Source organism: Haliotis asinina, chromosome 8, assembly GCF_037392515.1.
Source record: "Haliotis asinina isolate JCU_RB_2024 chromosome 8, JCU_Hal_asi_v2, whole genome shotgun sequence".
In the NCBI taxonomy this organism is placed as follows: domain Eukaryota; kingdom Metazoa; phylum Mollusca; class Gastropoda; order Lepetellida; family Haliotidae; genus Haliotis; species Haliotis asinina.
This window is the reverse complement of record NC_090287.1, coordinates 66194024-66220386: the sequence shown is the minus strand read 5'-3', so window position 1 is coordinate 66220386 and position 26363 is coordinate 66194024. Positions and strand designations below refer to the sequence as shown.

The window sequence follows — 26363 nt, the reverse complement described above, 5'->3', positions numbered from 1 at the left end:
CCTGGTTTGGCATGACTCTCTTTGTACATCCACATTTTTAAAGAATTACTTGACTTTATCTAGTAAAGGCCAAGTCTAGTCTAGGCCTACATTACAAAGAGTGAACAAATCATCAAAACTGAACTCATATACACCAAAACAGAACAACAATATCCTCTAAAACCGAAACAAATGCTCTTTAACGGAAAACTTATTGTTTGAAGTGGAAACAAAACTTGTGGCTTAGCTACAACAGCACCTGAGACCGGTTGCCAAGTGCACAAAATGGTAGTCATAACATCCAAAAATGGCAGCCATAGCATCCTGAAATGACATAGTTATCATCAAAGATGGCACCAAGGGGAGAACAGGCTTTGGTCACTGTCATGGCAATATAGAGACTCCAGTCACTGTAATGGCTTCATAGAGCCTCCAGTTGCTGAGATGGACATATAGGGTCTCCAGTCACTATGGTGGACATATAGGGTCTCCAGTCACTATGGTGGACATATAGGGTCTCCAGTCACTGTGATGGCTACATAGGGTCTCCAGTCACTGTGATGGCTACATAGGGTCTCCAGTCACTGTGATGGCTACATAGGGTCTACAGTCACTGTGATGGCTACATAGGGTTTCCAGTCACTGTGATGGCTACATAGGGTCTCCAGTCACTGTGATGGCTACATAGGGTCTACAGTCACTGTGATGGCTACATAGGGTCTCCAGTCACTGTAGTGGCTACATAGGTTCTCCAGTCACTGTGATGGCTACATAGGGTCTACAGTCGCTGTGATGGCTACATGGGGTCTCCAGTCACTGTGGTGGTCATATAGGGTCTCCAGTCACTATGGTGGTCATATAGGGTCTCCAGTCACTGTAGTGGCTACATAGGCTCTCCAGTCACTATGGTGGACATATAGGGTCTCCAGTCACTGTGATGGCTACATGGGGTCTCCAGTCACTATGGTGGTCATATAGGGTCTCCAGTCACTGTAGTGGCTACATAGGCTCTCCAGTCACTATGGTGGACATATAGGGTCTCCAGTCACTGTGATGGCTACATAGGGTCTCCAGTCACTATGGTGGTCATATAGGGTCTCCAGTCACTGTAGTGGCTACATAGACTCTCCAGTCACTATGGTGGACATATAGGGTCTCCAGTCACTGTGATGGCTACATGGGGTCTCCAGTCACTATGGTGGTCATATAGGGTCTCCAGTCACTGTGATGGCTACATAGGGTCTCCAGTCACTATGGTGGTCATATAGGGTCTCCAGTCACTGTAGTGGCTACATAGGCTCTCCAGTCACTATGGTGGTCATATAGGGTCTCCAGTCACTGTGATGGCTACATGGGGTCTCCAGTCACTATGGTGGTCATATAGGGTCTCCAGTCACTATGGTGGACATATAGGTTCTCCAGTCACTATGGTGGTCATATAGGGTCTCCAGTCACTGTAGTGGCTACATAGGCTCTCCAGTCACTATGGTGGACATATAGGGTCTCCAGTCACTGTGATGGCTACATGGGGTCTCCAGTCACTATGGTGGTCATATAGGGTCTCCAGTCACTGTGATGGCTACATAGGCTCTCCAGTCACTGTGATGGCTACATAGGGTCTCCAATCACTGTAATGGCTACATAGGGTCTCCAGTCACTGTGATGGCTACATAGGGTCTCCAGTCACTGTGATGGCTACATAGGGTCTACAGTCACTGTGATGGCTACATAGGGTCTCCAGTCACTGTAGTGGCTACATAGGTTCTCCAGTCACTGTGATGGCTACATAGGGTCTCCAGGCACTGTGATGGCTACATGGGGTCTCCAGTCACTATGGTGGACATATAGGGTCTCCAGTCACTATGGTGGACATATAGGGTCTCCAGTCACTGTGATGGCTACATAGGGTCTCCAGTCACTGTAGTGGCTACATAGGTTCTCCAGTCACTGTGATGGCTACATAGGGTCTACAGTCACTGTGATGGCTACATGGGGTCTCCAGTCACTATGGTGGTCATATAGGGTCTCCAGTCACTGTGATGGCTACATGGGGTCTCCAGTCACTATGGTGGTCATATAGGGTCTCCAGTCACTGTAGTGGCTACATAGGCTCTCCAGTCACTATGGTGGACATATAGGGTCTCCAGTCACTGTGATGGCTACATAGGGTCTCCAATCACTGTAATGGCTACATAGGGTCTCCAGTCACTGTGATGGCTACATAGGGTCTCCAGTCACTGTGATGGCTACATAGGGTCTCCAGTCACTGTGATGGCTACATAGGGTCTCCAGTCACTGTGATGGCTACATGGGGTCTACAGTCACTGTGATGGCTACATGGGGTCTCCAGTCACTATGGTGGTCATATAGGGTCTCCAGTCACTGTAGTGGCTACATAGGTTCTCCAGTCACTATGGTGGACATATAGGGTCTCCAGTCACTGTGATGGCTACATAGGGTCTCCAATCACTGTAATGGCTACATAGGGTCTCCAGTCACTGTGATGGCTACATAGGGTCTCCAGTCACTGTGATGGCTACATAGGGTCTCCAGTCACTGTGATGGCTACATAGGGTCTACAGTCACTGTGATGGCTACATAGGGTCTCCAGTCACTGTAGTGGCTACATGGGTTCTCCAGTCACTGTGATGGCTACATAGGGTCTCCAGTCACTGTGATGGCTACATGGGGTCTCCAGTCACTATGGTGGTCATATAGGGTCTCCAGTCACTGTAGTGGCTACATAGGCTCTCCAGTCACTATGGTGGACATATAGGGTCTCCAGTCACTGTGATGGCTACATAGGCTCTACAGTCACTGTGATGGCTACATAGGGTCTCCAGTCACTGTGATGGCTACATAGGGTCTCCAGTCACTGTGATGGCTACATAGGGTCTCCACTCACTGAGATGGCTACATAAGGTCTCCAGTCACTGTGATGGCTACATAGGCTCTCCAGTCACTGATGTACGTAAAGGGTCTCTATTCTCTGTAATGGCAATATAGGGTTTCCAGTCACTGTAATAGCTGTATGGGGTCTAAAGTGACTGTGATGGACATATAGGGTCTCCAGTCACTGTGATGGCTAGATAGGGTCCCCAGTCACTGTGCTGGACATAAAGGGTCTGCAGTCACTGTGATGGACATATAGGGTTTCAGTCACTGGAAGGTTCAGTTCTGTTTCCCACATAGATACATTATGTGAACCCTGGTGTCCTTGTCATGATACTCCTTTACTAGATGTGGTGTAAACCTGTACTCACTCACTCAGTGTAATGTCTGTAGTGTGCCAGTCCAGTCACTGGCACAGGTTTATGATGTCCCAAGGTTTTGTTGTTATAGCTACACATATTCTATAGGTGCTGACAGTTGTCATTTAGGTGTACACCTCCTGAGGGTCAGTGTCTTGTTTATGTTAAATGCAGATATTGTAGACTAAAGTTTCCGAACTGTTTGTTACAGAGGGACCAACCATTGAAAGTTGACGACTTGTTTGAAGAGATTAAAGATGGAGTGGCGCTTCTGTGTTTGCTGGAGGTGCTATCAGGGGAGAAACTGGTATGTATTGTCATCCCTACAACAATATAAGCCTGAGTCATGTGACACTGGGGTAATGATGACACTTAGGAAACAAAGCACAACATGTGTCTCAAACATCGAGCTTAGCAGCTAAGCATGCAGGTGATCATCAAACCATCAAATTGTGTTCAACTTCAAATCCAGACTGAACATTACCTTGCAGATATATGACTAGACGTGTCCCACAATACATCTGACTGGATGTGTCCAATACACCTGACTAGATGTGCCCCAAAATACATCTCACTACATGTGTCTGAGTGCCTGATGGTGGGAGACTAGTGCCACAATAACCGTTCATGACACATAGCATGTCACAGAGGATTACTGTAACGGGTCAGGCATGTAAACATGGTAAAGACGTGTTTATTGTAAGTGTATGCCTCAACAAAGGGAGTCTTGTATGCTTGAGGGAACTGTTGGTTTTATGTAAGAGAGAGTCGACAGAAAAATGGATTACAGTTATGAAGATACTGGCAAGGGTTGCTTATGTAGGCGCCGTACACCATGTACGTGGACTGCTATTTAACTGAAGGATTACACTGTGGTTATTGATGCCAGTGGGGTTCACAGCAGTGGGACCCAAACTCATAAGAATTTATCAGGTTTGGGTGTTCTACCCAAGATGTTGATTGCCATTCTACAGTCTAGTAACTAGTAACTTCCTAACCCCGACTCAATATTTAGAATGCTTCAGAACTGACCTTGACATTGATCCCCATTTCTTTAGATTAGACAGTCATGAAAATCTGTACCTCCCCATTTCTTTAGATTAGAGTTAGACAATAATGAAAATCTGTACCTCCCCATCCCCCATGCTTCATGGACATAATGAATTAATGGGTAGTCATGAATTTCTTTGTGCTGGCACTCACCAAACCCCTTGCAAATATGCATACAAGCATATGCTCACGAACACATGCACACATTTTGCTGTGTCAGTCTGCTGTTTTTTGCTCCTTGAAACAGGCAGATACCTGTCTGTTCCTATGTACAGAAACTTTTGCTGGCAAGTTAGATGTAGTGATATTTTAATCCGGTATTTGGTAGTCAATAACACTTGTCCTCTGCCTGGAAGATGTTGGAGTAGGATTCATTGTTACAGAACTGAAGGTGTCAACTAGTTATTACTTGTGTGGGGAGTCCCATTTGCAGACAAGCAGACTAATCAATAAGGGTACACAGTCTCCTTCTGTCATTTAATTATTAAATGTCCCAAGGATAGTTTCCCGCCGTGGAGAAGACAGGTCTCACCTTGTCATTGGTGTGGCGGCTGGGTACGTGGAGCGGATCGATCTGTCAGATAGTGTACAGGACCCAGGCTACATACCTAGATTTACACCACTATCCTGCACACAACTGGAAACCAGATAGCAGACATTGTTTTGTGTGGCATGAAATTACTGAGATTTAGTGTGCATGGAGTGAGTTGGCAGCTTCCCAGATTGAGAGGGGGACATAATCACGTAGAGAAACTTGATCTCTGATATCAGGTCTGTGGCTATTGATTGTGACAAATCACGACTCACTTCACTACATTCCAGCCCCCCCTCTTGTCCCTCTCAGGTTTAATCACATACCCCCACCTGCCCATTCCAACCAAATGACCGACTAAGGGGGATTAATGGCAGTCCTGATAACCCCATTCAGTGTTCAGTAAACTGTCTACCTTTTATGTAAACTATATATTGTGTTCAGTAAACTGTCTACCTTTTATGTAAACTATATATTGTGTTCAATAAACCATCTACCTTGTGTGCATTGTAACTTAAGTTCAGTAAACCATCTACCTTGTGTGCATTGTAACTTAAGTTCAGTAAACCATCTACCTTGTGTGCATTGTAACTTAAGTTCAATAAACCATCTACCTTGTGTGCATTGTAACTTAAGTTCAGTAAACCATCTACCTTGTGTGCATTGTAACTTAAGTTCAGTAAACCATCTACCTTGTGTGCATTGTAACTTAAGTTCAGTAAACCATCTACCTCGTGTGCATTGTAACTTAAGTTCAGTAAACCATCTACCTCGTGTGCATTGTAACTTAAGTTCAGTAAACCATCTACCTCGTGTGCATTGTAACTTAAGTTCAGTAAACCATCTACCTCGTGTGCATTGTAACTTAAGTTCAGTAAACCATCTACCTCGTGTGCATTGTAACTTAAGTTCAGTAAACCATCTACCTCGTGTGCATTGTAACTTAAGTTCAGTAAACCATCTACCTTGTGTGCATTGTAACTTAAGTTCAGTAAACCATCTACCTTGTGTGCATTGTAACTTAAGTTCAGTAAACCATCTACCTTGTGTGCATTGTAACTTAAGTTCAGTAAACCATCTACCTTGTGTGCATTGTAACTTAAGTTCAGTAAACCATCTACCTTGTGTGCATTGTAACTTAAGTTCAGTAAACCATCTACCTCGTGTGCATTGTAACTTAAGTTCAGTAAACCATCTACCTCGTGTGCATTGTAACTTAAGTTCAGTAAACCATCTACCTCGTGTGCATTGTAACTTAAGTTCAGTAAACCATCTACCTCGTGTGCATTGTAACTTAAGTTCAGTAAACCATCTACCTCGTGTGCATTGTAACTTAAGTTCAGTAAACCATCTACCTCGTGTGCATTGTAACTTAAGTTCAGTAAACCATCTACCTCGTGTGCATTGTAACTTAAGTTCAGTAAACCATCTACCTCGTGTGCATTGTAACTTAAGTTCAGTAAACCATCTACCTCGTGTGCATTGTAACTTAAGTTCAGTAAACCATCTACCTCGTGTGCATTGTAACTTAAGTTCAGTAAACCATCTACCTCGTGTGCATTGTAACTTAAGTTCAGTAAACCATCTACACTGAACAGCAAAAGATGTAACTCTGGCTTTTTGTCAAGTTTTTAAATAGAAGACATGAACATGAACACTTACTGTTTTGAGATTTCATTTTTTTGAAAACATTTGTTTCTTTTGCTGTTCAGTGTAGCTTAGGTGCGCAATAGTGTGTGATCCGTAAACCTTGTACATTGTGTGCAATATACCCTTGGGTGCTTGCTTGCAGATACTACTTGTCAAATCAGACCAATGCGTTTCTTACTGTATTAGAATGACATGTGTTCTGTTGTGACTTATGAGTTGTTAGATTGTTTGATAATGGAATCCAAAGAAAGACTTGTGTTGTTTAGTTAAAAGGACACAGTGTAGAAGTAATGGCACAACCCAAGGCTGGCATTGACTGATCTCTCCTGTGATATGCACTTCAAGGTCAAATCTAGCCTGGCCTCCTACTGAGTCGGTTCCAGGTTGCAAGTTATAATTTACAGGCAGCATGATTTTCATAATCTCAAATGTTGTTGCCATGTTTTTTGTGTGTATGTTCATATATATGTTGGATATTGTGTATTTATTTGATCTTGCCCTGAGCACACACACAGGAACACAGACCTGTCAATGGTTGATCAGATGTTTGACAGGCATTTAGAAGGTGGTAGGGTAATACAAGACACTTTATGATAAAGAAGTTGCACGTCCATATCTAGTTTCTTGAAAAGTCATGAAAATCTGTCGTCTCCACCAGCATCATCACATTTCAGTGATTTCTTTGATAAACCATGTAATGGTTGATATATTATTTGAGGTCTTCTTACAATTCACTTGCATATTTGCTTATCACTATTTTTTTTTTTTAAATCAGTGAATTAGTGAGTTGTACAAACTACAGTTGCGTAACTTGTGTCATTTTGCCAAGGCCTCAACTGTCATTAGGCATAAAGTGGCAATGTCTGCAATATGTCACTTTATGTTTTACAGAAAATGTCATTGAATGTTTCAGCCCAACCAAATGAATGACATATTTGTTTTCATTCCGTGTTTTTACACATAATGTATTCATGAATAAATGTTCTCATTTGTTACTATATATGGAGCAAAGTCTGATTGTGAATATAAGTAGTATGTGAGGCTGGCACCAATGCAGCAACTGCTCCTAATTTGTTTCATTAGTCCTCATGATTTCTCTTTAAGACCCCTCCAACCCCCCACTTCCAAATTTCCAATGCTGATGATGCGTCTGCTCCACCCATCTTTAAGCCAGGTTATATATAGGACAGCTCGGTGTGCTGAAGCACAATGAGTCACAGAATGTCACACTTCCCACGTCTGCTGTGTAGTCAATATTGCCCATATTAGAACGCCCTTCTGTTTCAGTGGAAAATAATAATAATCACTTAAAGGTCACATGCAGCCAAAAATACACACATAAGTAAAACAGAATTATCTCTTTCTCATGATGTATGATATGGCCTGTTGATTGTGAAAATTACAAGTATACAATCACGAATTGAAAGTGCAATATCTTGTACATAGGTTTACTTCCTTGAAATGAGACCCGTGAAGGTCCCAGGGTAGAATAGGCCTTCAGCAACCCATGCTTGCCATAAAAGGCGACTATGCTTGTCGTAAGAGGCGACTAACAGGATCGGGTGGTCAGGCTTGCTGACTTTGTTGGCACATGTCATCGGTTCCCAGTTGCGCAGATTGATGCTCATGTTGTTGATCACTGGATTGTCTGGTCCAGGCTCGATTATTTACAGACTGCCGCCATATAGCTGGAATATTGCTGAGTATGGCGTAAAACTGAACTCACTCACTATTGTATAAGGATTCAGATACCATTGTCAAGCAAGAGTGACAACTGTATAAGAGTCCATGCCGAAATGTTGCATCATGCACAATAGAAGAATTTGTCATCTATGAAGAATGTATTTAGACATTTTTATCCCCCGGCATGTAATGCGGGGGTATATAGTTGAAGCCTCGTCCCATCGCCCACCCGCCCGCCTGCCCACCAGAAATCATTTTGTTTCCTGAGCATAACTTAGAAACCGTTCAATATTTTTAGACCAAACTTGATAGATATAGTAATCTCAGCCTATGGTTGTGCCTTTTGCCATTTACAGATTTTTGGTATTTATATTTTTTTTGTTTTTCCATGGAACATTTTGGTGTTAGTCTCCGTTCTATATTTTTCTGCAAAACTTGGTAGATATATCAATCAGAAGCTGAAGTGGTGCCTTTTGCTATGTACAGGTTTTTGTGATGTATTATTTTCACGGTTTCCATGGAAAGATTTCGTCTTTCGTTTCCGGAGCACAAGTCAAAAGCCGTTCAATATTTTTCTGCAAAACTTGGTAGATATATCAATCTGAACCTATAGTGGTGCCTTTTGGTATTTACAAGTTTTTGTGATTTATTATTTTCTCTGTTTCCATGGAAATGTTTCAGACATAGTCTCAAAAGTGAGAGGTGTGTTTCGTTTCCAGAGCAGAACTCCAAAACTGTTCAATATTTTTCTGCAAAACTTTGGTAGATATATCAGTCAGAGGCTGAAGTGGTGCCTTTTGCTATGTACAGGTTTTTGTGATTTTTTTATTGTTTTGGTTTCCATGGAAACGTTTTGGATGTAGTCTCAAAATGGAGGGATGGGCTTCATTTCCAGAGCACAAGTCAAAAGCCGTTCAATGTTTTTCTGCAAGACTTGGTAGATATATCAGTCAGAAGCTGAAGTGGTGCCTTTTGCTATTTACAGGTTTTTGTGATTTCAAATGGAAATGGAAATGTTTCAAAAACTTAGTCTCAAAATGGAGGAATGGGCATCGTTTCCAGAACAGAACTCAAAAATCATTCAATATTTTTCTGCAAAACTTTGTAGATATATCAATCGGAACCTATAGAGGTGCCTTTAGGTATTTACAGGTTTTTGTGATTTACTATTTTCTTGGTCTCCATGGAAACGTTTAGGATTTAGTCTCAAAAGTGAGAGGTGTTTCGTTTCCAGAGCAGAACTTAAAAACTTCTAAATATCTGTCAGTAAAACTTGGCTTATGTATTATTTTCTTGGTTTCCATGGAAACGTTTGAGACTTAGTCTCAAAATGGAGGGATGGGCTTCGTTCTCAGAGCACAACTCGAAAACCATTTCATATCATTTCAACAGATCTTGGCAGATATGTCAGACAGATCTTGAAATTGTGAATTACAGATATATGGCATTTATAAATTTCATGAATTCCATGGAAACAGTTCAAACTTATTCTTAAAAAAACAATGAGTAACTGTGAGATGGTTTGTCCTTTCAAACATGTGGGGGCTGGGGGGATATGTCATCTTCTGATGACTCTTGTTGGTTTTGTAAATACATGCTCTCTGCTTTTGCGTTCAGTCCAGTCAACAAAGACTTAGATGGTGAACTGCATGGCTTGAAACTGTCTTTTGTCCAAGTGCAAAGTAAGACTTGAAACTGTCTTTTGTCCAAGTGCAAAGTAAGACTTGAAACTGTCTTTTGTCCAAGTGCAAAGTAAGACTTGTAACTGTCTTTTGTCCAAGTACAAAGTAAGACTTGAAACTGTCTCTTGTCCAAGTGCAAAGTAAGACTTGAAACTGTCTTTTGTCCAAGTGCAAAGTAAGACTTGAAACTGTCTTTTGTCCAAGTACAAAGTAAGACTTGAAACTGTCTTTTGTCCAAGTGCCAAGTAAGACTTGAAACTGTCTTTTGTCCAAGTGCCAAGTAAGACTTGAAACTGTCTTTTGTCCAAGTGCAAAGTAAGACTTGAAACTGTCTCTTGTCCAAGTGCAAAGTAAGACTTGAAACTGTCTTTTGACCAAGTGCCAAGTAAGACTTGAAACTGTCTTTTGACCAAGTGCAAAGTAAGACTTGAAACTGTCTTTTGTCCAAGTGCAAAGTAAGACTTGAAACTGTCTTTTGTCCAAGTGCAAAGTAAGACTTGAAACTGTCTTTTGTCCAAGTGCAAAGTAAGACTTGAAACTGACAATATGCTTTTGCACTGGTTTCCGTCTGATCCTGTCATCTGAGAAAAATGGATGCGGTTTGTGTGCAACCTACAGACAAGATAACATGTCATGTGTACATGTATCACACCTGCCTGTCTGTGTAATTACATAATGTGACACAGATTGAACTCAGGAGCACAAGCCATTCGTCAATGTGGGTTTTTTTATGGTATGTAGCCTATGACTGAAGTTGTGTGTTGCATATTGTCATTAGCAGGCAGGGCAGGCAGACATTGAGTTTTGTCTGTGACAGAGACTGCTTATCACAGTCAACATTTTTCTATGTTTTCATAGACATGTACTAAAACATTTCAGTTTTCAAGCTGAGCAATTTTTGATAATGAAATTAGTATTTCTAATGCTACACTTTCTTAAAAACTTGGTTTGCTGATGTGCAGTCAATAATGGGACCAGCGTATTTTTATTACTGCAGACCCAAGATGCTTGTAATTACAAGAAACATATCTTCATATCTCCTACTTCCACTGTAGTGATAATCCTTGCATGCATCGCTTCCTGTCCTAACCACTGCATCTGCACTGTGGACACAGCATAGCACAGCTGTTGAAACTACTTCTCATCCCAGCACTGGTTTGAAATTAGTGAATTGTGATTTTGCAGGGTTTTTTTAATCACTAAGTCTTAATTTTTCAACTTTCATAAGTCGAATCGGCATTTTTGATAATTTATTACTGTAACAATGGTATCAGAATGTGCAAAGTTGTGTTTTGGGTTGCACGTGACCTTTAAAAAAGAATTGTGAAAATTGTAGAATAACTAGGCTCCATGATGAGCAGTGTATCAAGATGAAAGATGAAACATAGTGTGATAGAAAGGCACAACTACCTGACTGCTGAATACTCACTCACCTTCCTAGTAGTTCAGAAGGAACACTTAAATATTTAATGAACATGTTTGTCAACCATCTTGCAGCACTAATGTAACTTGTATCTGAATATTGGATTCAGATATGTATTTTTGTGATGGATCTACAGAAACCACTGTCCTGTTTGTGTCATGTATCCATAGCAACCACTGACCTGACATGCGATCTATGTATTAATATATCTATGGCAGCCGGTACTCCATATGTGTGATGTGTCTATGGCAACTAGTGTCTTGCATGTAAGATGTGTCTATGGCAACTAGTGTCTTGCATGTAAGATGTGTCTATGGCATCTAGTGTCCTGTATGTAAGATGTATCCATGGCAACCAGTGTCCTGTACATGCATCTGCTTCTGTTCTAGCCAATGGAGAAAGGTCCCCGACTCAAGCGGCCACATCATCTCAGCAACATTTCCACAGCATTATCATTCCTCACGAAGAAAAATGTGAGTTCCTGTTGCCAAGACAACATATCTGCTTTTTTGTACCTCGCTTTAATTATACATTACTGTGTCTTATTAGCTACATCTTCTACCTCACTGGAAGTGAAAGAATGTCACAATGTCATCTTTTTTGGATGAAGCTCACCTAGCTTGTATTTATCTGTCCTCAGATCAAAATGGTCAACATCAACTCCACAGACATCGCAGATGGGAAGCCTTCCATTGTCCTTGGTCTCATCTGGACCATCATCCTGTACTTCCAGGTGTGTTGTAGGGATTTTGAGTAAGAGCAGGTCTGCCGCGACCTGTGCTGGTAGTGACAAGTGACTAAATGGGGATTCCAGGTTAGAGCAGGTCTCCCATGACCTGTGCTGGTGGTGACAAGTGACTAAATGGGGATTCCAGGTTAGAGCAGGTCTCCCACAACCTGTGCTAGTGGTGACAAGTGACTAAATGGGCATTCCAGGTTAGAGCAGGTCTCCCACAACCTGTGCTAGTGGTGACAAGTGACTATATGGGGATTCCAGGTTAGAGCAGGTCTCCCACAACCTGTGCTAATGGTGACAAGTAACTAAATGGGGATTCCAGGTTAGAGCAGGTCTCCCACGACCTGTGCTAGTGGTGACAAGTGACTAAATGGGGATTCCAGGTTAGAGCAGGTCTCCTCCGATCCGTGCTGGTTGTGACAAGTGACTAAATGTGGATTCCAGGTTAGAGCAGGTCTCCCACAACCTGTGCTAGTGGTGACAAGTGACTAAATGGGGATTCCAGGTTAGAGCAGGTCTCCTCCGATCCGTGCTGGTTGTGACAAGTGACTAAATGGGGATTCCAGGTTAGAGCAGGTCTCCCACAACCTGTGCTAGTGGTGACAAGTGACTAAATGGGGATTCCAGGTTAGAGCAGGTCTCCCACGACCTGTGCTAGTGGTGACAAGTGACTAAATGTGGATTCCAGGTTAGAGCAGGTCTCCCACGACCTGTGCTAGTGGTGACAAGTGACTAAATGGGGATTCCAGGTTAGAGCAGGTCTCCTCCGATCCGTGCTGGTTGTGACAAGTGACTAAATGGGGATTCCAGGTTAGAGCAGGTCTCCCACAACCTGTGCTAGTGGTGACAAGTGACTAAATGGGCATTCCAGGTTAGAGCAGGTCTCCCACAACCTGTGCTAGTGGTGACAAGTGACTATATGGGGATTCCAGGTTAGAGCAGGTCTCCCACAACCTGTGCTAATGGTGACAAGTAACTAAATGGGGATTCCAGGTTAGAGCAGGTCTCCCACGACCTGTGCTAGTGGTGACAAGTAACTAAATGACTAAATGTGGGGTCACGGTGATTCATGTTATTGTTCGCCTTTGACCTGCCTTATTCCTACAGTCACAGGGTTGTTTGGTCCAGACTTGACAATCTAAAGACTATAGTCATTTAGCTGGAATATTCCACCACCACCACCACCACCACCACCACCACCACCACCTCCAGGTGTGTAACCATGGTTACTATAGGCACAAAAGGTGCTACTGGGGTTTGTATTATTTTGAAATTTTTCTGACTCTCTGGTAAGGGACACTGACAAAGATATTGAATAACTCCCTCAGTAGGTAAGATGTTGAAGGGTTAGATAATGGTGTTATAGAATTATATATATATATATATATATATATAGAAAGAGAGAATGATTCACTTGTATAGCGCCTAATTTCCAGGCTAGGTCTGCTCAACAGCGCTTTTCATGAAAAGTGTGGATGGCTAAACAGAAATGTTGAAAGCTATTCCACTGATCACTTGTTCATGCCTTTGCAGATTGAAGAGACAATGTCCAATGTGCCAAATATGGGAGACATGGATGGAGATGGGCCGTCTAAACAGAAGAAACCTACATTGCCGAAACAGAGCTTACTGGCTTGGGCAGACAGTGTGTTAGCCAAGTAAGTAGATGCGCCTGCAGACATCATGCTAGCAGACACACTTGCAAATACACCTGCAAACAGCAGAATCATAATGACAGTAAGGATAACAGTTTTGATGGGATGGAAACTGCAACATATAGGTTGAACCATACTGAGTCTGTCACATTGATCATGAAGCATCTTCTGTAAATTGAAGTTGGTGTTACAGAAATAAATTTGTCCTTATCCTGGGTGAGTATGTTGTACATCCACTTTAATTATAAGGGAGCTTCAAGGGATTAAGTGTTCCTCCCATAGAGGGAGGAGATAAGCATAATAAGCATGAGTCAGGATAAGTATAAAATATCAATTTTATTAAGAAAATTACATTGTTCACAAGAGATACTGACCTGATGAGTACATAACTAGGAACTCCTGACAGATATTCTATCTCACGTTTGGTGGAATATTGGTGGTGAGTGATGAGATGTATGTCTGTATTCTTTGCAGGAAATATGGGCTGAAGGTCACAGACTTTGGGAAGAGTTGGAGGGATGGAGTGGCCTTCAACGCTATGATCCACAATATCCGCCCTGACCTGGTGGACATGGAGGAAATTCGCAAACAGAATGCCCGCGTCAACCTGGAGCATGCCTTCTCTACAGCTGAGAATGAGCTGGGCATCCCCAGACTGCTTGACCCTGAAGGTGAGATACTTGTCGTAACACAGGAGACTGGTCATAACATATAACACAGGACACTTGTCATAACACAGGACACTTGTCATAACACAGGACACTTGTCATAACACAGGACACTTGTCATTACATAGGGCACTTGTCATAACACAAGACGCTTGTCAAAACAAGGGACACTTGTCATAACACAGGACAGTTGTAGTGCCACAAGACATTGCATGTTATAATGTAGGGCTGTGCAATATTACCGGTAAACTGGTATATACTGGTACTATATCTTGCGATACAATTATGACAATGTGATTCAGAGTTAGCTGCCTTAATTATCTGCCCTTGATTTCCATTTGCTCTAAAAGTGCGAAATATACTTTTATTTCTGTTGCTTTCTTGTAAAATTTTACAAGTGTCATTAGAAGTGGCTCCAAAAGTGCCAAATATTCTACCAAATACTTCCTGTTTGTAGGTTTGACTAGTTTCATTTGGAGGAATAAAGTGGCCTCCAATGGACCAGTTTTTGTATGGGCTTTAGTAATATCCAGATTCACAGTATTTTGCTATATTTGTTTGCTTCTTAATGGGACATATGATATCAATCTATGATGAAGGTGTAAGTTTTATAAATTGTGTTGGACTGTATAATGACCTTCTAGTCGAGGATCTTAGTTATTGGAGATCACATACATGTTAAGCTCAAGCAGTTTCTGTTTCAGTTTGCAATAATTACCTTTATAATTATGTTTGCAATCTTTGTTGCAGTACTTAAATCAAACATTTCATTTTAAGGCTCTGTATCATGTTATTTGTCTTTAAAGGTCACATGCAGCCAAGAAATAAAATAAAACATAAATAAACCACAGTTATCACTTATTCATGATACATAAATGCATTGCTGATTAAGAAAAAAACCCATAAACAAAATTATACCTAGAATCGCAAATCAAAAGTGCAATATTTTGTACTTGGGTTGACCTCCATCGACACAAAGCAGCTGCAATACCGAACCCAGTCAGAGCCAGTGGGTTTGCACTCGTGTGTAACAAAGCCTCTTCTTTTTGGGTGGTTCATTTGCTAATACGCTTAGCCAGACCTTTTTTTATGACTTATTAGCCTGATAGGTGTTAATTTCAAATTGCATATGGCCAATGATTGAAGTTGTGCATTGCATACTGTCATTAGCAGATAGGCAGGCAGACATATAGGTGTCAACAAACCAGACATTGAGTTTTCTCTGTGACAGAGTCTGCTTATCACAATCAACATGTTGTTTTTTTTATGTAATGAGTAGATAATCTACTTGTTTGTGTACACAACCAAGATTAGACTACTGCTCCTGACCTCACACTCCAGGCAGCCATATTATCTCAAGCTCCACAGACCTATTCACTGTACATGCATTATGAGCACAGCGCATGCATTATGAGCACAGCGCAGCATAACTGTGGAAACCACTTTTGCTTGGGGAACGTAAGTGAATCGTTTGAACACCAATTTTGCTGGCTGTTTTTCCTTGTATTATTTTTTTCAACTTTATTGGTTGAATTGGCATTTTTGATGACTTGTTTTAGTAAGTGCATATCAAAATGTATCAGAGTCTGACCTTTAAACAACAGCCATACAGCCATACAGCCATACACAATGGAGATGGGCAGCGTGTAAATATGGCAGCAACTATGAAGATGATGTCCCACACAAAGAACTATTATGAATTTATGATGCATGCAGTTGAGCAGAATCCTTCAGTCAGTACATCACAATATGATTTGCAATAACTCTTAAATTATTGCAGTGTATTGCAATGTGATAAGGAGGGCAATATCCAACTGTAATATACTGGGATATTCTGATGATTTTAGTTAGTAATTCTGATTTGCAAGGTTGTTTTCTGCAATTTAGTCTAATTAATCACACTGAGACCTGCTGAAAGTTCTTGGTGACTTTTTCCATATGAATAATTTAACTTCCATTGTTTACTATTCCAGATGTTGATGTGGAGAAGCCAGATGAGAAATCTCTGATGACATATGTAGCCACCATCCTCAAGGCTTACCCTGAGGCTGGAGATGCCAATGTGAGTAGCTGTGTACAATACCATACCTTGTTCAGCACAAATGTACAAATATGCAAACTATATACTACTGATGGAAGTTTTGCAAAGAAAAGTTTCTTCAGGTAGACATTTTAAAGTGACACAGCAGCTGGTTGTCATGGTTCTCATCCACTCAAATCAGCTGTGATTGTTCTCAACAGTTTTTTGTCATGGTACTCACAGATAACATGTCAGTTTGCATATAGACCCCTACATGAGCCTGTCTATGTTTCAGTTCCAGGGCGTCCCGAGTTTGAAGTTGGACACTGCTGACCAGGAGATGCAGGCATACAGTGCCCTGATGAACTGGCTGAACCAGGACGCCAAGGACATCCTGTACAGAGCAGCCCAGCAGCCTATCTCTGACAGGCAGGCAGAACTCAAGGTATCTTGCTGACCTCAGGTTGTAAAGCCATTGACCAGATGTCCATTAGTTGGCTACCCACTTAAGTATGTAACAGTGTGAACACCAGTGCTGTGTGTTGAACACAGCTGAAAGTTTGTTGGAGGTGACACTGACTGGCATTGACATAAGTTAGGAAGCTGACTGACTCTTGAGAGGGACCAAGTATCTGATTCTCTCTCTCATGCTGTTTCAGGAATACTTGCTTTTCAAATCAGAGATGGACAAGCGAGAACCAGTTTACAAGAAGATTGGGGAGAAAGTGTTGTCGGGGAAAGCTGCTAAGCTCACTATGTCTGACTGGCAGAAGCTTGACACAAAGTGGCGCGAGGCAGAGGACTTGACCCAGCGCTGGCTGCTGAAGCTGGACCTCAGTTTGCCTGGCCGTCTTGGTCAGTTCGGTCAGTGGCTGTACAACGCTGAGCGTCTGCTGGAGAAGAGGGAACAGCAGGTGGATGAAGCAGAGGAGATGGCAGTGCAAATGGGCAACTTGCTAGGTGAACACAAAGTATTTTTCAAAGACTTAGAATCACAGAGACAGTTCTTCCAACAAGTTAAGAAAGCAGGACGCTATGAGGGTGAGTCTCTGCACCCACCTCATATGGACTTGCTTCATAAGCGGATGGAGAACGTGGTAAAATGTGCCCCAAGACGACAGTGCCGCTTGGAGTACTTGGAAGTGCGGTATCTGCTACTGGCATACTTGCTGGCAGCTGAGGAGAAAGCAGCACTGTGGACAGTTAAATATGGGCGCCTCGAGGAGGTAGAAGCCATGTCAGAAGATTATCAGGTCAGTGAAAGGAAATGTGTATTCCTTGATCATCATCTTAGGTGAGTGATAGGAAGGGTGGTATTCCTTGAATATTGGCTGATGTCAGTGATTGGAAGGGTGGTATTCCTTGAATATTGGCTGATGTCAGTGATTGGAAGGGTGGTATTCCTTGAACATCAGATATGGTAGGTGATGAAGAGAATGATTATGACATTTGTCTTTTTGAACAATCATGATTGTATGATTCAGACAAAACTTTCCTTTGTAGGATTTTGTTGTGAGTGGGCAGCTGTTTGACAACTACAGGAAGACCCATGATGACACTAAGAAGAAGGCAGAAGCCTATAAGATCAATGGTGGAGGTGAATTGCTTGAGATTGGTTGGACCTTTTACTTCTTAATTCTCTCATTCTTTCACATTAAATATGAAAAGCCTTTGGAAAAGTTAGTAATTTTGGACCCCAAATACTACTTTTTGCGTTAGTTTTGACAAAATTACTAATTACTCAAAATTAGTGAGTTCAGTTTTATGCTGCACTCTGCAATATTCCAGCTATATGGCGGCAGTCTGAAGATAGTAGAGTCTGGACTAGACAATCCAGTGATCAACAACATGAGCATCAATCTGCGCACTTTGGAATTGATGACATGTGAACCAAGTCAGCGAGTCTGACCACCCGTTCCTGTTAGTTGCCTCTTACGACAAGCATTGCTAAAGGCCTATTCTACCCTGGGACCTTCACTGGTCTAGTCAAAATTAGGGTTGGCATCTCTGGTTTCTTATTTCTTATCAACTGTTACAGTGTTCTGGTTTAACACATATCATCTCTTTCCAGATCCAATTGAAGTCAATGACTTGACAAGATTCCTTGGTGATGTGGCAGGACGTTGGCAGAAGACATCAGGGGAGATCCGTAGTGTAGGGAAGAGTCTTGGGGAAGTCCAGGATGCATGGAAGTTGTTCAACAGCTGTGCTGAGGTGCTGACAGTGTGGCTGACAGAGGGCGAGAAGATCATGCAGAGGTCGCCTGAGGAGAAGCAGGTCAGGCTGCATGATGTCTTGATTCATTCAATTGCTGTATCACTGCATGTCTAGAGCAGATTATGCTTTTACCATGTTTTTACTAAATAGATGAGGGAATCAGGCTCATTTACTGGATTGTATGTCATGTAAGCTCAGTTGTGTGGGTGGTTATTTCCCATTAGTTTAGGCAGCCAATTATTAGACATTGTATTAGGGTATTAATCCAGTGTTGTTCATATCAGTGGCGAGGGAATGTGGTCCAGACTGAATTATATACACACTAATATCATGTAGATATAACATTGCTGATAACTGAGTTACACAATTGCCTTAAACAACAAGCACAGACAACTGATAGTCTAATTTCTTATAATTACTAACATCTTTGTGTGATTCATCCATTTCATTACTATCCAACAGCTTTACTTTGAGGACATGGCTGAGTATGAGCAAAGGCACCAGACACTGAACCAGAGTGGACAGTTCTTGATGGAAACAACCCGGCCTGAGGTGGCAGAGGAGGTGAGGCAGACGTTGGCCCTGCTGAACCGGCGCCACACTGAGCTCATTGACAGCTTCACCAACTTCCAGCAGGTAGAGGTGATTGGCCGGGCCCGCAATGAGTACTCAGAGGGCATTCACCAGATCAGGGCCTGGCTACAGACTACAGATGAAATAGTGGGGCCACAGATTCCATGTGTACATGCTGCCCTGAGGGAACATTTGCAGCAGCTTGACGTAAGTTACCTGTCACTCCTACCCCTCTACCCTCCCACATATACTCACTGACTCTCAAACTGTCATCACCTTCATAAAATTGATGTGGTTAACACTTTCTTCTTCGTTCCAACAATCTGATATATGCTTGTGATTCAAAACAAATTAATTCAAACTATTAGAAAGTTGTCTTTTCATTTATTGTGAGAAGATGTTTAATATTTCCCACATGGATTATTGGACTGTTTTGCAGGTGCTTGGCTCCCAAGTAGCAGAGATCGAGGCTGTCTTCAAGACAACAACAAAGACGGCACAGTCTTTGGTAAAGGACAGCTCCTCGGATGTGGTCAATGACATGTTGAAGACACTCAATGATCAAAAGGAAGTCATTCTGAAGCTGAGGAAGGAACTCCCTGACCGGAGCAAGGCACTCAAGGCCATCCTGCCCAATGTGGAGTCCCTGGAGACTGGCATCACTGATCTGAACCTCTGGCTTGAGCAGGGAGAACAACTTCTGCAGACTCACAGACTGGACGGTTCAGGAGAGGCAACTGAAGCCAGGCTGGAGAAGCACAAGGCATATTTCTCAGAGATCACCTACCAAAAATCTATTCTTGAAAGCAAGAACAAAGTATATAACAAAGTGAACAATGCCAAAAGTAAACTGAAATCAGTGGACTTTACTCCAGCAGATGAACTTATGAAATCAGTAAATATGAGATTCCAGAACTGTGTCACATCTGCTAAAAATTGGGAGAAGCGCCTTGAGAATCTTGCACGATTGTGGCGCTTGCTTCAGCAAAAGCAGAGTGCCTTGTCTGAGTGGATGGACAATGCTGAGACTGTTTTAGAAGATAAAGAGGATGACCCGGAGAGCCTCATTCGCAAACACAAACTGTTCTTTGACAGAGTAAACCAGCGAATGCTGCAGGACTACCTGAGTGTTGGGGAGGAGATTCTTGTTCAGCTGGAGGAGCAGGACAAGGCTGGGCTGAAAATTGAGATGACAGCAATGGAGAATCGGTGGAAGGTAAGGAACAGGTGGAGTGAGTATGTTTAGTTTTATGCCACAGCTGTATGGAAGTGACTTGGGTGGAGGAGGGAATGTTGCTGGTGCAGAGAGAAGGAAATGGAGTGTGCTGATAAAGTGCTAGGGATGGACAGTGTAAAGGCTGTGTGGGGAAACCATCCTTCTCTTGTTCTGACCCTGTACAGCACCCCTAAAACTGTGTGAAATGGAGTGTGCTGATAAAGTGCTAGGGATGGACAGTGTAAAGGCTGTGTGGGGAAACCATCCTTCTCTTGTTCTGACCCTGTACAGCACCCCTAAAACTGTGTGAAATGGAGTGTGCTGATAAAGTGCTAGGGATGGACAGTGTAAAGGCTGTGTGGGGAAACCATCCTTCTCTTGTTCTGACCCTATACAGCACCCCTAAAACTGTGTGAAATGGAGTGTGCTGATAAAGTGTTAGGGATGGACAGTGTAAAGGCTGTGTGGGGAAACCTTCCTTCTCTTGTTCTGACCCTATACAGCACCCCTAAAACTGTGAAATGGAGTGTGCTGATAAAGTGTTAGGGATGGACAGTGTAGAGGCTGTGTTGGAAAACCTTCCTTCTCTTGTTCTGACCCTATACAGCACCCCTAAAACTGTGTGAAATGGAGTGTGCTGATAAAGTGTTAGGGATGGACAGTGTAAAGGCTGTGTGGGGAAACCATCCTTCTCTTGTTCTGACCCTGTACAGCACCCCTAAAACTGTGTGAAATGGAGTGTGCTGATAAAGTGTTAGGGATGGACAGTGTAGAGGCTGTGTTGGAAAACCTTCCTTCTCTTGTTCTGACCCTGTACAGCACCCCTAAAACTGTGTGAAATGGAGTGTGCTGATAAAGTGTTAGGGATGGACAGTGTAAAGGCTGTGTGGGGAAACCATCCTTCTCTTGTTCTGACCCTGTACAGCACCCCTAAAACTGTGTGAAATGGAGTGTGCTGATAAAGTGTTAGGGATGGACAGTGTAGAGGCTGTGTTGGAAAACCTTCCTTCTCTTGTTCTGACCTTGTACAGCACCCTTAAAACTGTGTGAAATGGAGTGTGCTGATAAAGTGTTAGGGATGGACAGTGTAAAGGCTGTGTTGGAAAACCATCCTTCTCTTGTTCTGACCCTGTACAGCACCCCTAAAACTGTGTGAAATGGAGTGTGCTGATAACGTGTTAGGGATGGACAGTGTAAAGGCTGTGTGGGGAAACCATCCTTCTCTTGTTCTGACCCTGTACAGCACCCCTAAAACTGTGTGAAATGGAGTGTGCTGATAGTGTTAGGGATGGACAGTGTAAAGGCTGTGTTGGAAAACCTTCCTTCTCTTGTTCTGACCCTGTACAGCACCCCCAAAACTGTGTGAAATGGAGTGTGCTGATAAAGTGTTAGGGATGGACAGTGTAAAGGCTGTGTTGGAAAACCTTCCTTCTCTTGTTCTGACCTTGTACAGCACCCCTAAAACTGTGTGAAATGGAGTGTGCTGATAAAGTGTTAGGGATGGACAGTGTAAAGGCTGTGTTGGAAAACCATCCTTCTCTTGTTCTGACCCTGTACAGCACCCCTAAAACTGTGTGAAATGGAGTGTGCTGATAAAGTGTTAGGGATGGACAGTGTAAAGGCTGTGTGGGGAAACCATCCTTCTCTTGTTCTGACCCTGTACAGCACCCCTAAAACTGTGTGAAATGGAGTGTGCTGATAGTGTTAGGGATGGACAGTGTAAAGGCTGTGTTGGAAAACCTTCCTTCTCTTGTTCTGACCCTGTACAGCACCCCTAAAACTGTGTGAAATGGAGTGTGCTGATAAAGTGTTAGGGATGGACAGTGTAAAGGCTGTGTGGGGAAACCTTCCTTCTCTTGTTCTGACCCTGTACAGCACCCCTAAAACTGTGTGAAATGGAGTGTGCTGATAAAGTGTTAGGGATGGACAGTGTAGAAGCTGTGTGGGAAAACCTTCCTACTCTTGTTCTGACAACTGCTTGTACTCAATGTACATGCCTATTTTTTATATATAATTGTCTTGTCATTGATCAAGATACCAGTGTACCAAGTCATGATCAATTCTGACATATGGTTTTGATACCCTTTCCTTGTTTCCAGAATATTCACTACCATGCGCCTATTAAACTGCTCAAGCTGGAGTTTGCAGTTCCTGAGGACAAATTTCTTCAGAGAGTGACATCAGCAGAGAAATCCATCCAACAACACCAGGAACAGCTGGCTCGAAATCAGGATGTCAAGGCTGCTTTGCTGAAACATAGAGTGAGTGATACCTATGTATAATGCGTTCAAGAGGTGATGTCTGTGTGTATTGTGTCTGGTCAATGATGCGTATGTCTATTGTGTGCAATAAGTGATGTCTGTGTCTGTTGTGTGCAATAAGTGATGCCTGTGTCTGTTGTGTGCAATAAGTGATGTCTGTTGTGTTCAATAAGTGATGCCTGTGTCTGTTGTGTGCAATAAGTGATGTCTGTGTGTATTATGTGCAGTAAGTGATGCAAGTGTCTATTGTGTGCTATAAGTAATATCTGCTTGTATTGTGGTCAGTAAGTGATGCTGTGTCTATCGTGCTATTAGTGATGTCTGTGTCTATTGTGCCATTAGAGATGCCTGTGTCTATTGTGTGCTATAAATGATGCCTGTGTCTGTTATGTACAGCAACTGTTCCACGAGAGTGACCTAGTCCCCACCTGTGAGAAGTGCCTAGGCAGCATGGACTCCTTATCTAAACACCTGCTTGAGCTGTCCCAGGATGAACGCAGTTTGAGGAACCGGTACGATGACCACCTTCAGCGGTGGAAACGTCTCCACTCCATCTCAGACAGCACCCACGAGCAGCTGAAGCAGCTCCCACAACGATGGAAGGACTACAACACAAAGTGAGTGTGATTTTTGCAGAGGTTGATTTAGGGTTACCTGTAATGTGTATTGACTGTGTAACACGTGTAACAGAAATTGGAACATACATGTTAACACAGACTGGTTGCTTGACTGTGACAGGTTGGGTGAAGTGAGCCGCTGGATCATGGATGTGGAGGGACTTATGAAAGAGATGCAGAAGGAGGACCTCACCAGTGATGAGTACAAGGAGATGCTTGCCCAGTTCCAGGTACATGTATAAGGAATCAGTGGATGTATGGGATATTAGGGGTGGTTGTACAGAGTAGTGGGGATGGTTGTACAGGGTTGTGGGTGTGGATGTACAGGGTAGTGGGGATAAATGTACTGAGTATGGGGGGATGGATGTACAGAGTAGTGGGGGTGGATGCACTGACTAGTGGGGATGGATGTACTGAGTAGTGGGTATGGATGTACAGCGCAATGGGGATTGATGTACTGAGCTGTGTGGATGGATGTACTGAGTAGTGGGGATGGATGCACTGAGTAGTGTGGATGGATGTACAGAGTAGTGTGGATGCATGTACTGAATAGTGTGTGTGGATGGATGTACTGAGTAGTGGGTATGGATGTACAGAGTAGTGGGGATGGATGTACTGAGTAGTGGGGATGGATGTACTGAGTAGTGGGTATGGATGTACTGAGCAGTGGGGGTGGATGTACAGAGCAGTGGGGATGGATGTACTGAGCAGTGGGGGTGGATGTACAGAGTAGTGGGTATGGATGTACTGAGTAGTGGGTATGGATGTACAGAGTAGTGGGGATGGATGTACTGAGTAGTGGGGATGGATGTACTGAGTAGTGGGTATGGATGTACTGAGTAGTGGGTATGGATGTACTGAGTAGTGGGTATGGATGTACAGAGTAGTGGGGATGGATGTACAGAGTAGTGGGGATGGATGTACAGAGCAGTGGGTATGGATGTACTGAGTAGTGGGGCTGGATGTTTGGGGTTGTAGAGTGGTGCTGTTGAAGGTGTGGGATAGAAGTACATGGCTGAGTATGCTCAGAGTGTTTGGTTGTCATCATTGAGGATGGTATTTCTAAAATTTGAAAGTGCTAAGCTTGTTAAAAGTTATATGTATGCCTCCACAGTAACATTGCACCATTTGTTGAAGCTGTATTGTGGAAACTGTTTTGCCTGCCAAATGTTTTAGGCTGTTGAGGTGTGTTATTAAACAGTGCAATGTCTTGTCTTATGCCACCTGGAAATAGTTTAAGGTAATAGATGGATAAAGTAGACTTAGACATAGAAACCACCCTTACCCACATTCTTACTTCACTGAGATAGACTGTGCCATTTTATAGTATTAATGTGAAAGTTAGAGCATTTGTAAACTTCTTCCCTGTTCCAGTCAATCATGTCCACATAATTTTTCTGTCTTCCTTTTTATAGCCCATAACTGTTTTCCCCAACACTCATTTCTCTCTGTCTGCCCTAGTTAGTCATCCCCTCTTATACAAGCCTGTCATCCCCTCCCATATAAGCCAGTCATCCTCTCCCTGTCATCCTGTCCCATACAAGCCTGTCATCCCCTTCCCATACAAGCCTGTCATCCCCTCCTATACAAGCCAGTCATCCCCTCCCATTCAAGCCTGTCATCCCCTCCCATACAAGCCAGTCATCCGCTCCCATACAAGCCTGTCATTCCTTCCCTGTCATCCCCTTCTTGTCATCCTCTTCCCATACAAGCCTGTCATCCCGTCCCGTACAAGCCAGTCATCCCCTCCCATACAAGCCTGTCATCCCCTCCTATACAAGCCTGTCATCCCCTCCTATACAAGCCTGTCATCCCCTCCCATACAAGCCTGTCATCCCCTCTCATACAGGCCAGTCATCCCCTCCCATACAAGCTTGTCATCCCCTCCGATACAAGCCAGTCATCCCCTCCCTGTCATTCCCTCCTTGTCATCCTCTTCCCATACAAGCCTGTCATCCCGTCCCATACAAGCCAGTCATCCCCTCCCATACAGGCCAGTCATCCCCTTCCATACAAGCCTGTCATCCCCCCCTATACATGCCAGTCATCCCCTTCCCATACAAGCTAGTCATCCCCTCCCATACAAGCCTGTCATTCCCTCCCATAGAAGCCTGTCATCCCATCAAATACAAGCCTGTCATCCCCTCCCTGTCATTCCCTCCCATAGAAGCCTGTCATCCCGTCAAATACAAGCCTGTCATCCCTTTCCCACACAAGCCTGTTATCCCTGGCCCTGCCTCAAGCCTCTCTCCACACCTCTTTTATTGTGCCATTCTCCCTTTAGAATTTTCCTTATTCAAGAACACAAATAGAATTGCCCATGCATACATATTTAATGACGTAGAAGACTTCATGACTAGGTACTTATCAGGGTCACACATCATGTTATTATATGTCACTTCCAGATTACATAGGTATACGTCATGTCCAGATAACACAGATATTGGTATATGTCATGTCCAGATTACACAGGTTTTCTCATGCATTGTGCTATATGTCATGTCCAGATAACACAGGTTTCCTCATGCATTGTGCTATATGCCATGTCTAGATTACACAAGTTTTGTCATGCATTGTGTTATATGTCACGTCCAGATTACACAGGTAAATGTGAAGCTCAGGCTACTCTGGGGCTGTTTTGTGTTGTGTTCACCATGTGTGGCCTCTTGTTCTACAGAAAGCGATGAGGAACAAGAGCAAGTACATGGATGATGCCAAGTGGCTGTCCGAGAACCTGGATGAACTGTTGAGAGATGAGCCAGGGGTGGATGCCAGCAAGGAGAAGAGTCGACTGAGGGACATCATGGACAAGTTTGGGAAGCTAGACTCTGGCATGAAAAACACATCTGAGAAGACTTCTGTTTTCACCAAGAGCTTTGAGTACAGGGACAATTTGGAGCGTCGTTCAAACTGGCTTGATGAGACACAGAAGCAGGTGATGGAGCACCCAGCTATAGACAGTCTGGATGATGCTCGAGCATACCTGCAAGAACATGAGGTGAGATGCGTGGTGTGTGTAGTGCATGTGTCGCTGACTCATACACTGTGTGATGATAGTCCCTGTAACAGCATGGCTTGTCTGTGGTCTGTCACCATGAGAGCATACAGTTTTTTTCATCAGCTCCATGATCGACATTCCCATAATATGCA

General features: G+C 43.1%; 1 protein-coding gene across 2 annotated transcripts in view; it reads left to right on the top strand.

The window, feature by feature from the left end:
- The window catches only part of LOC137293555 (muscle-specific protein 300 kDa-like), a 210871-nt gene that overhangs the window by 33679 nt on the left and 150829 nt on the right, over positions 1 to 26363 (top strand). For both annotated transcript variants that reach the window (XM_067824182.1, XM_067824181.1), the window contains exons 4-19: positions 3442 to 3537; positions 11640 to 11723; positions 11891 to 11983; positions 13520 to 13644; positions 14116 to 14312; positions 16283 to 16371; positions 16625 to 16774; positions 16989 to 17582; positions 17833 to 17926; positions 18401 to 18606; positions 19009 to 19326; positions 19559 to 20335; positions 22435 to 22596; positions 22993 to 23213; positions 23335 to 23443; positions 25891 to 26211. In XM_067824182.1, the coding sequence (XP_067680283.1) occupies positions 3442 to 3537; positions 11640 to 11723; positions 11891 to 11983; positions 13520 to 13644; positions 14116 to 14312; positions 16283 to 16371; positions 16625 to 16774; positions 16989 to 17582; positions 17833 to 17926; positions 18401 to 18606; positions 19009 to 19326; positions 19559 to 20335; positions 22435 to 22596; positions 22993 to 23213; positions 23335 to 23443; positions 25891 to 26211 (3636 nt within the window). The remainder of the gene's footprint in view (positions 1 to 3441; positions 3538 to 11639; positions 11724 to 11890; positions 11984 to 13519; positions 13645 to 14115; positions 14313 to 16282; positions 16372 to 16624; positions 16775 to 16988; positions 17583 to 17832; positions 17927 to 18400; positions 18607 to 19008; positions 19327 to 19558; positions 20336 to 22434; positions 22597 to 22992; positions 23214 to 23334; positions 23444 to 25890; positions 26212 to 26363) is intronic.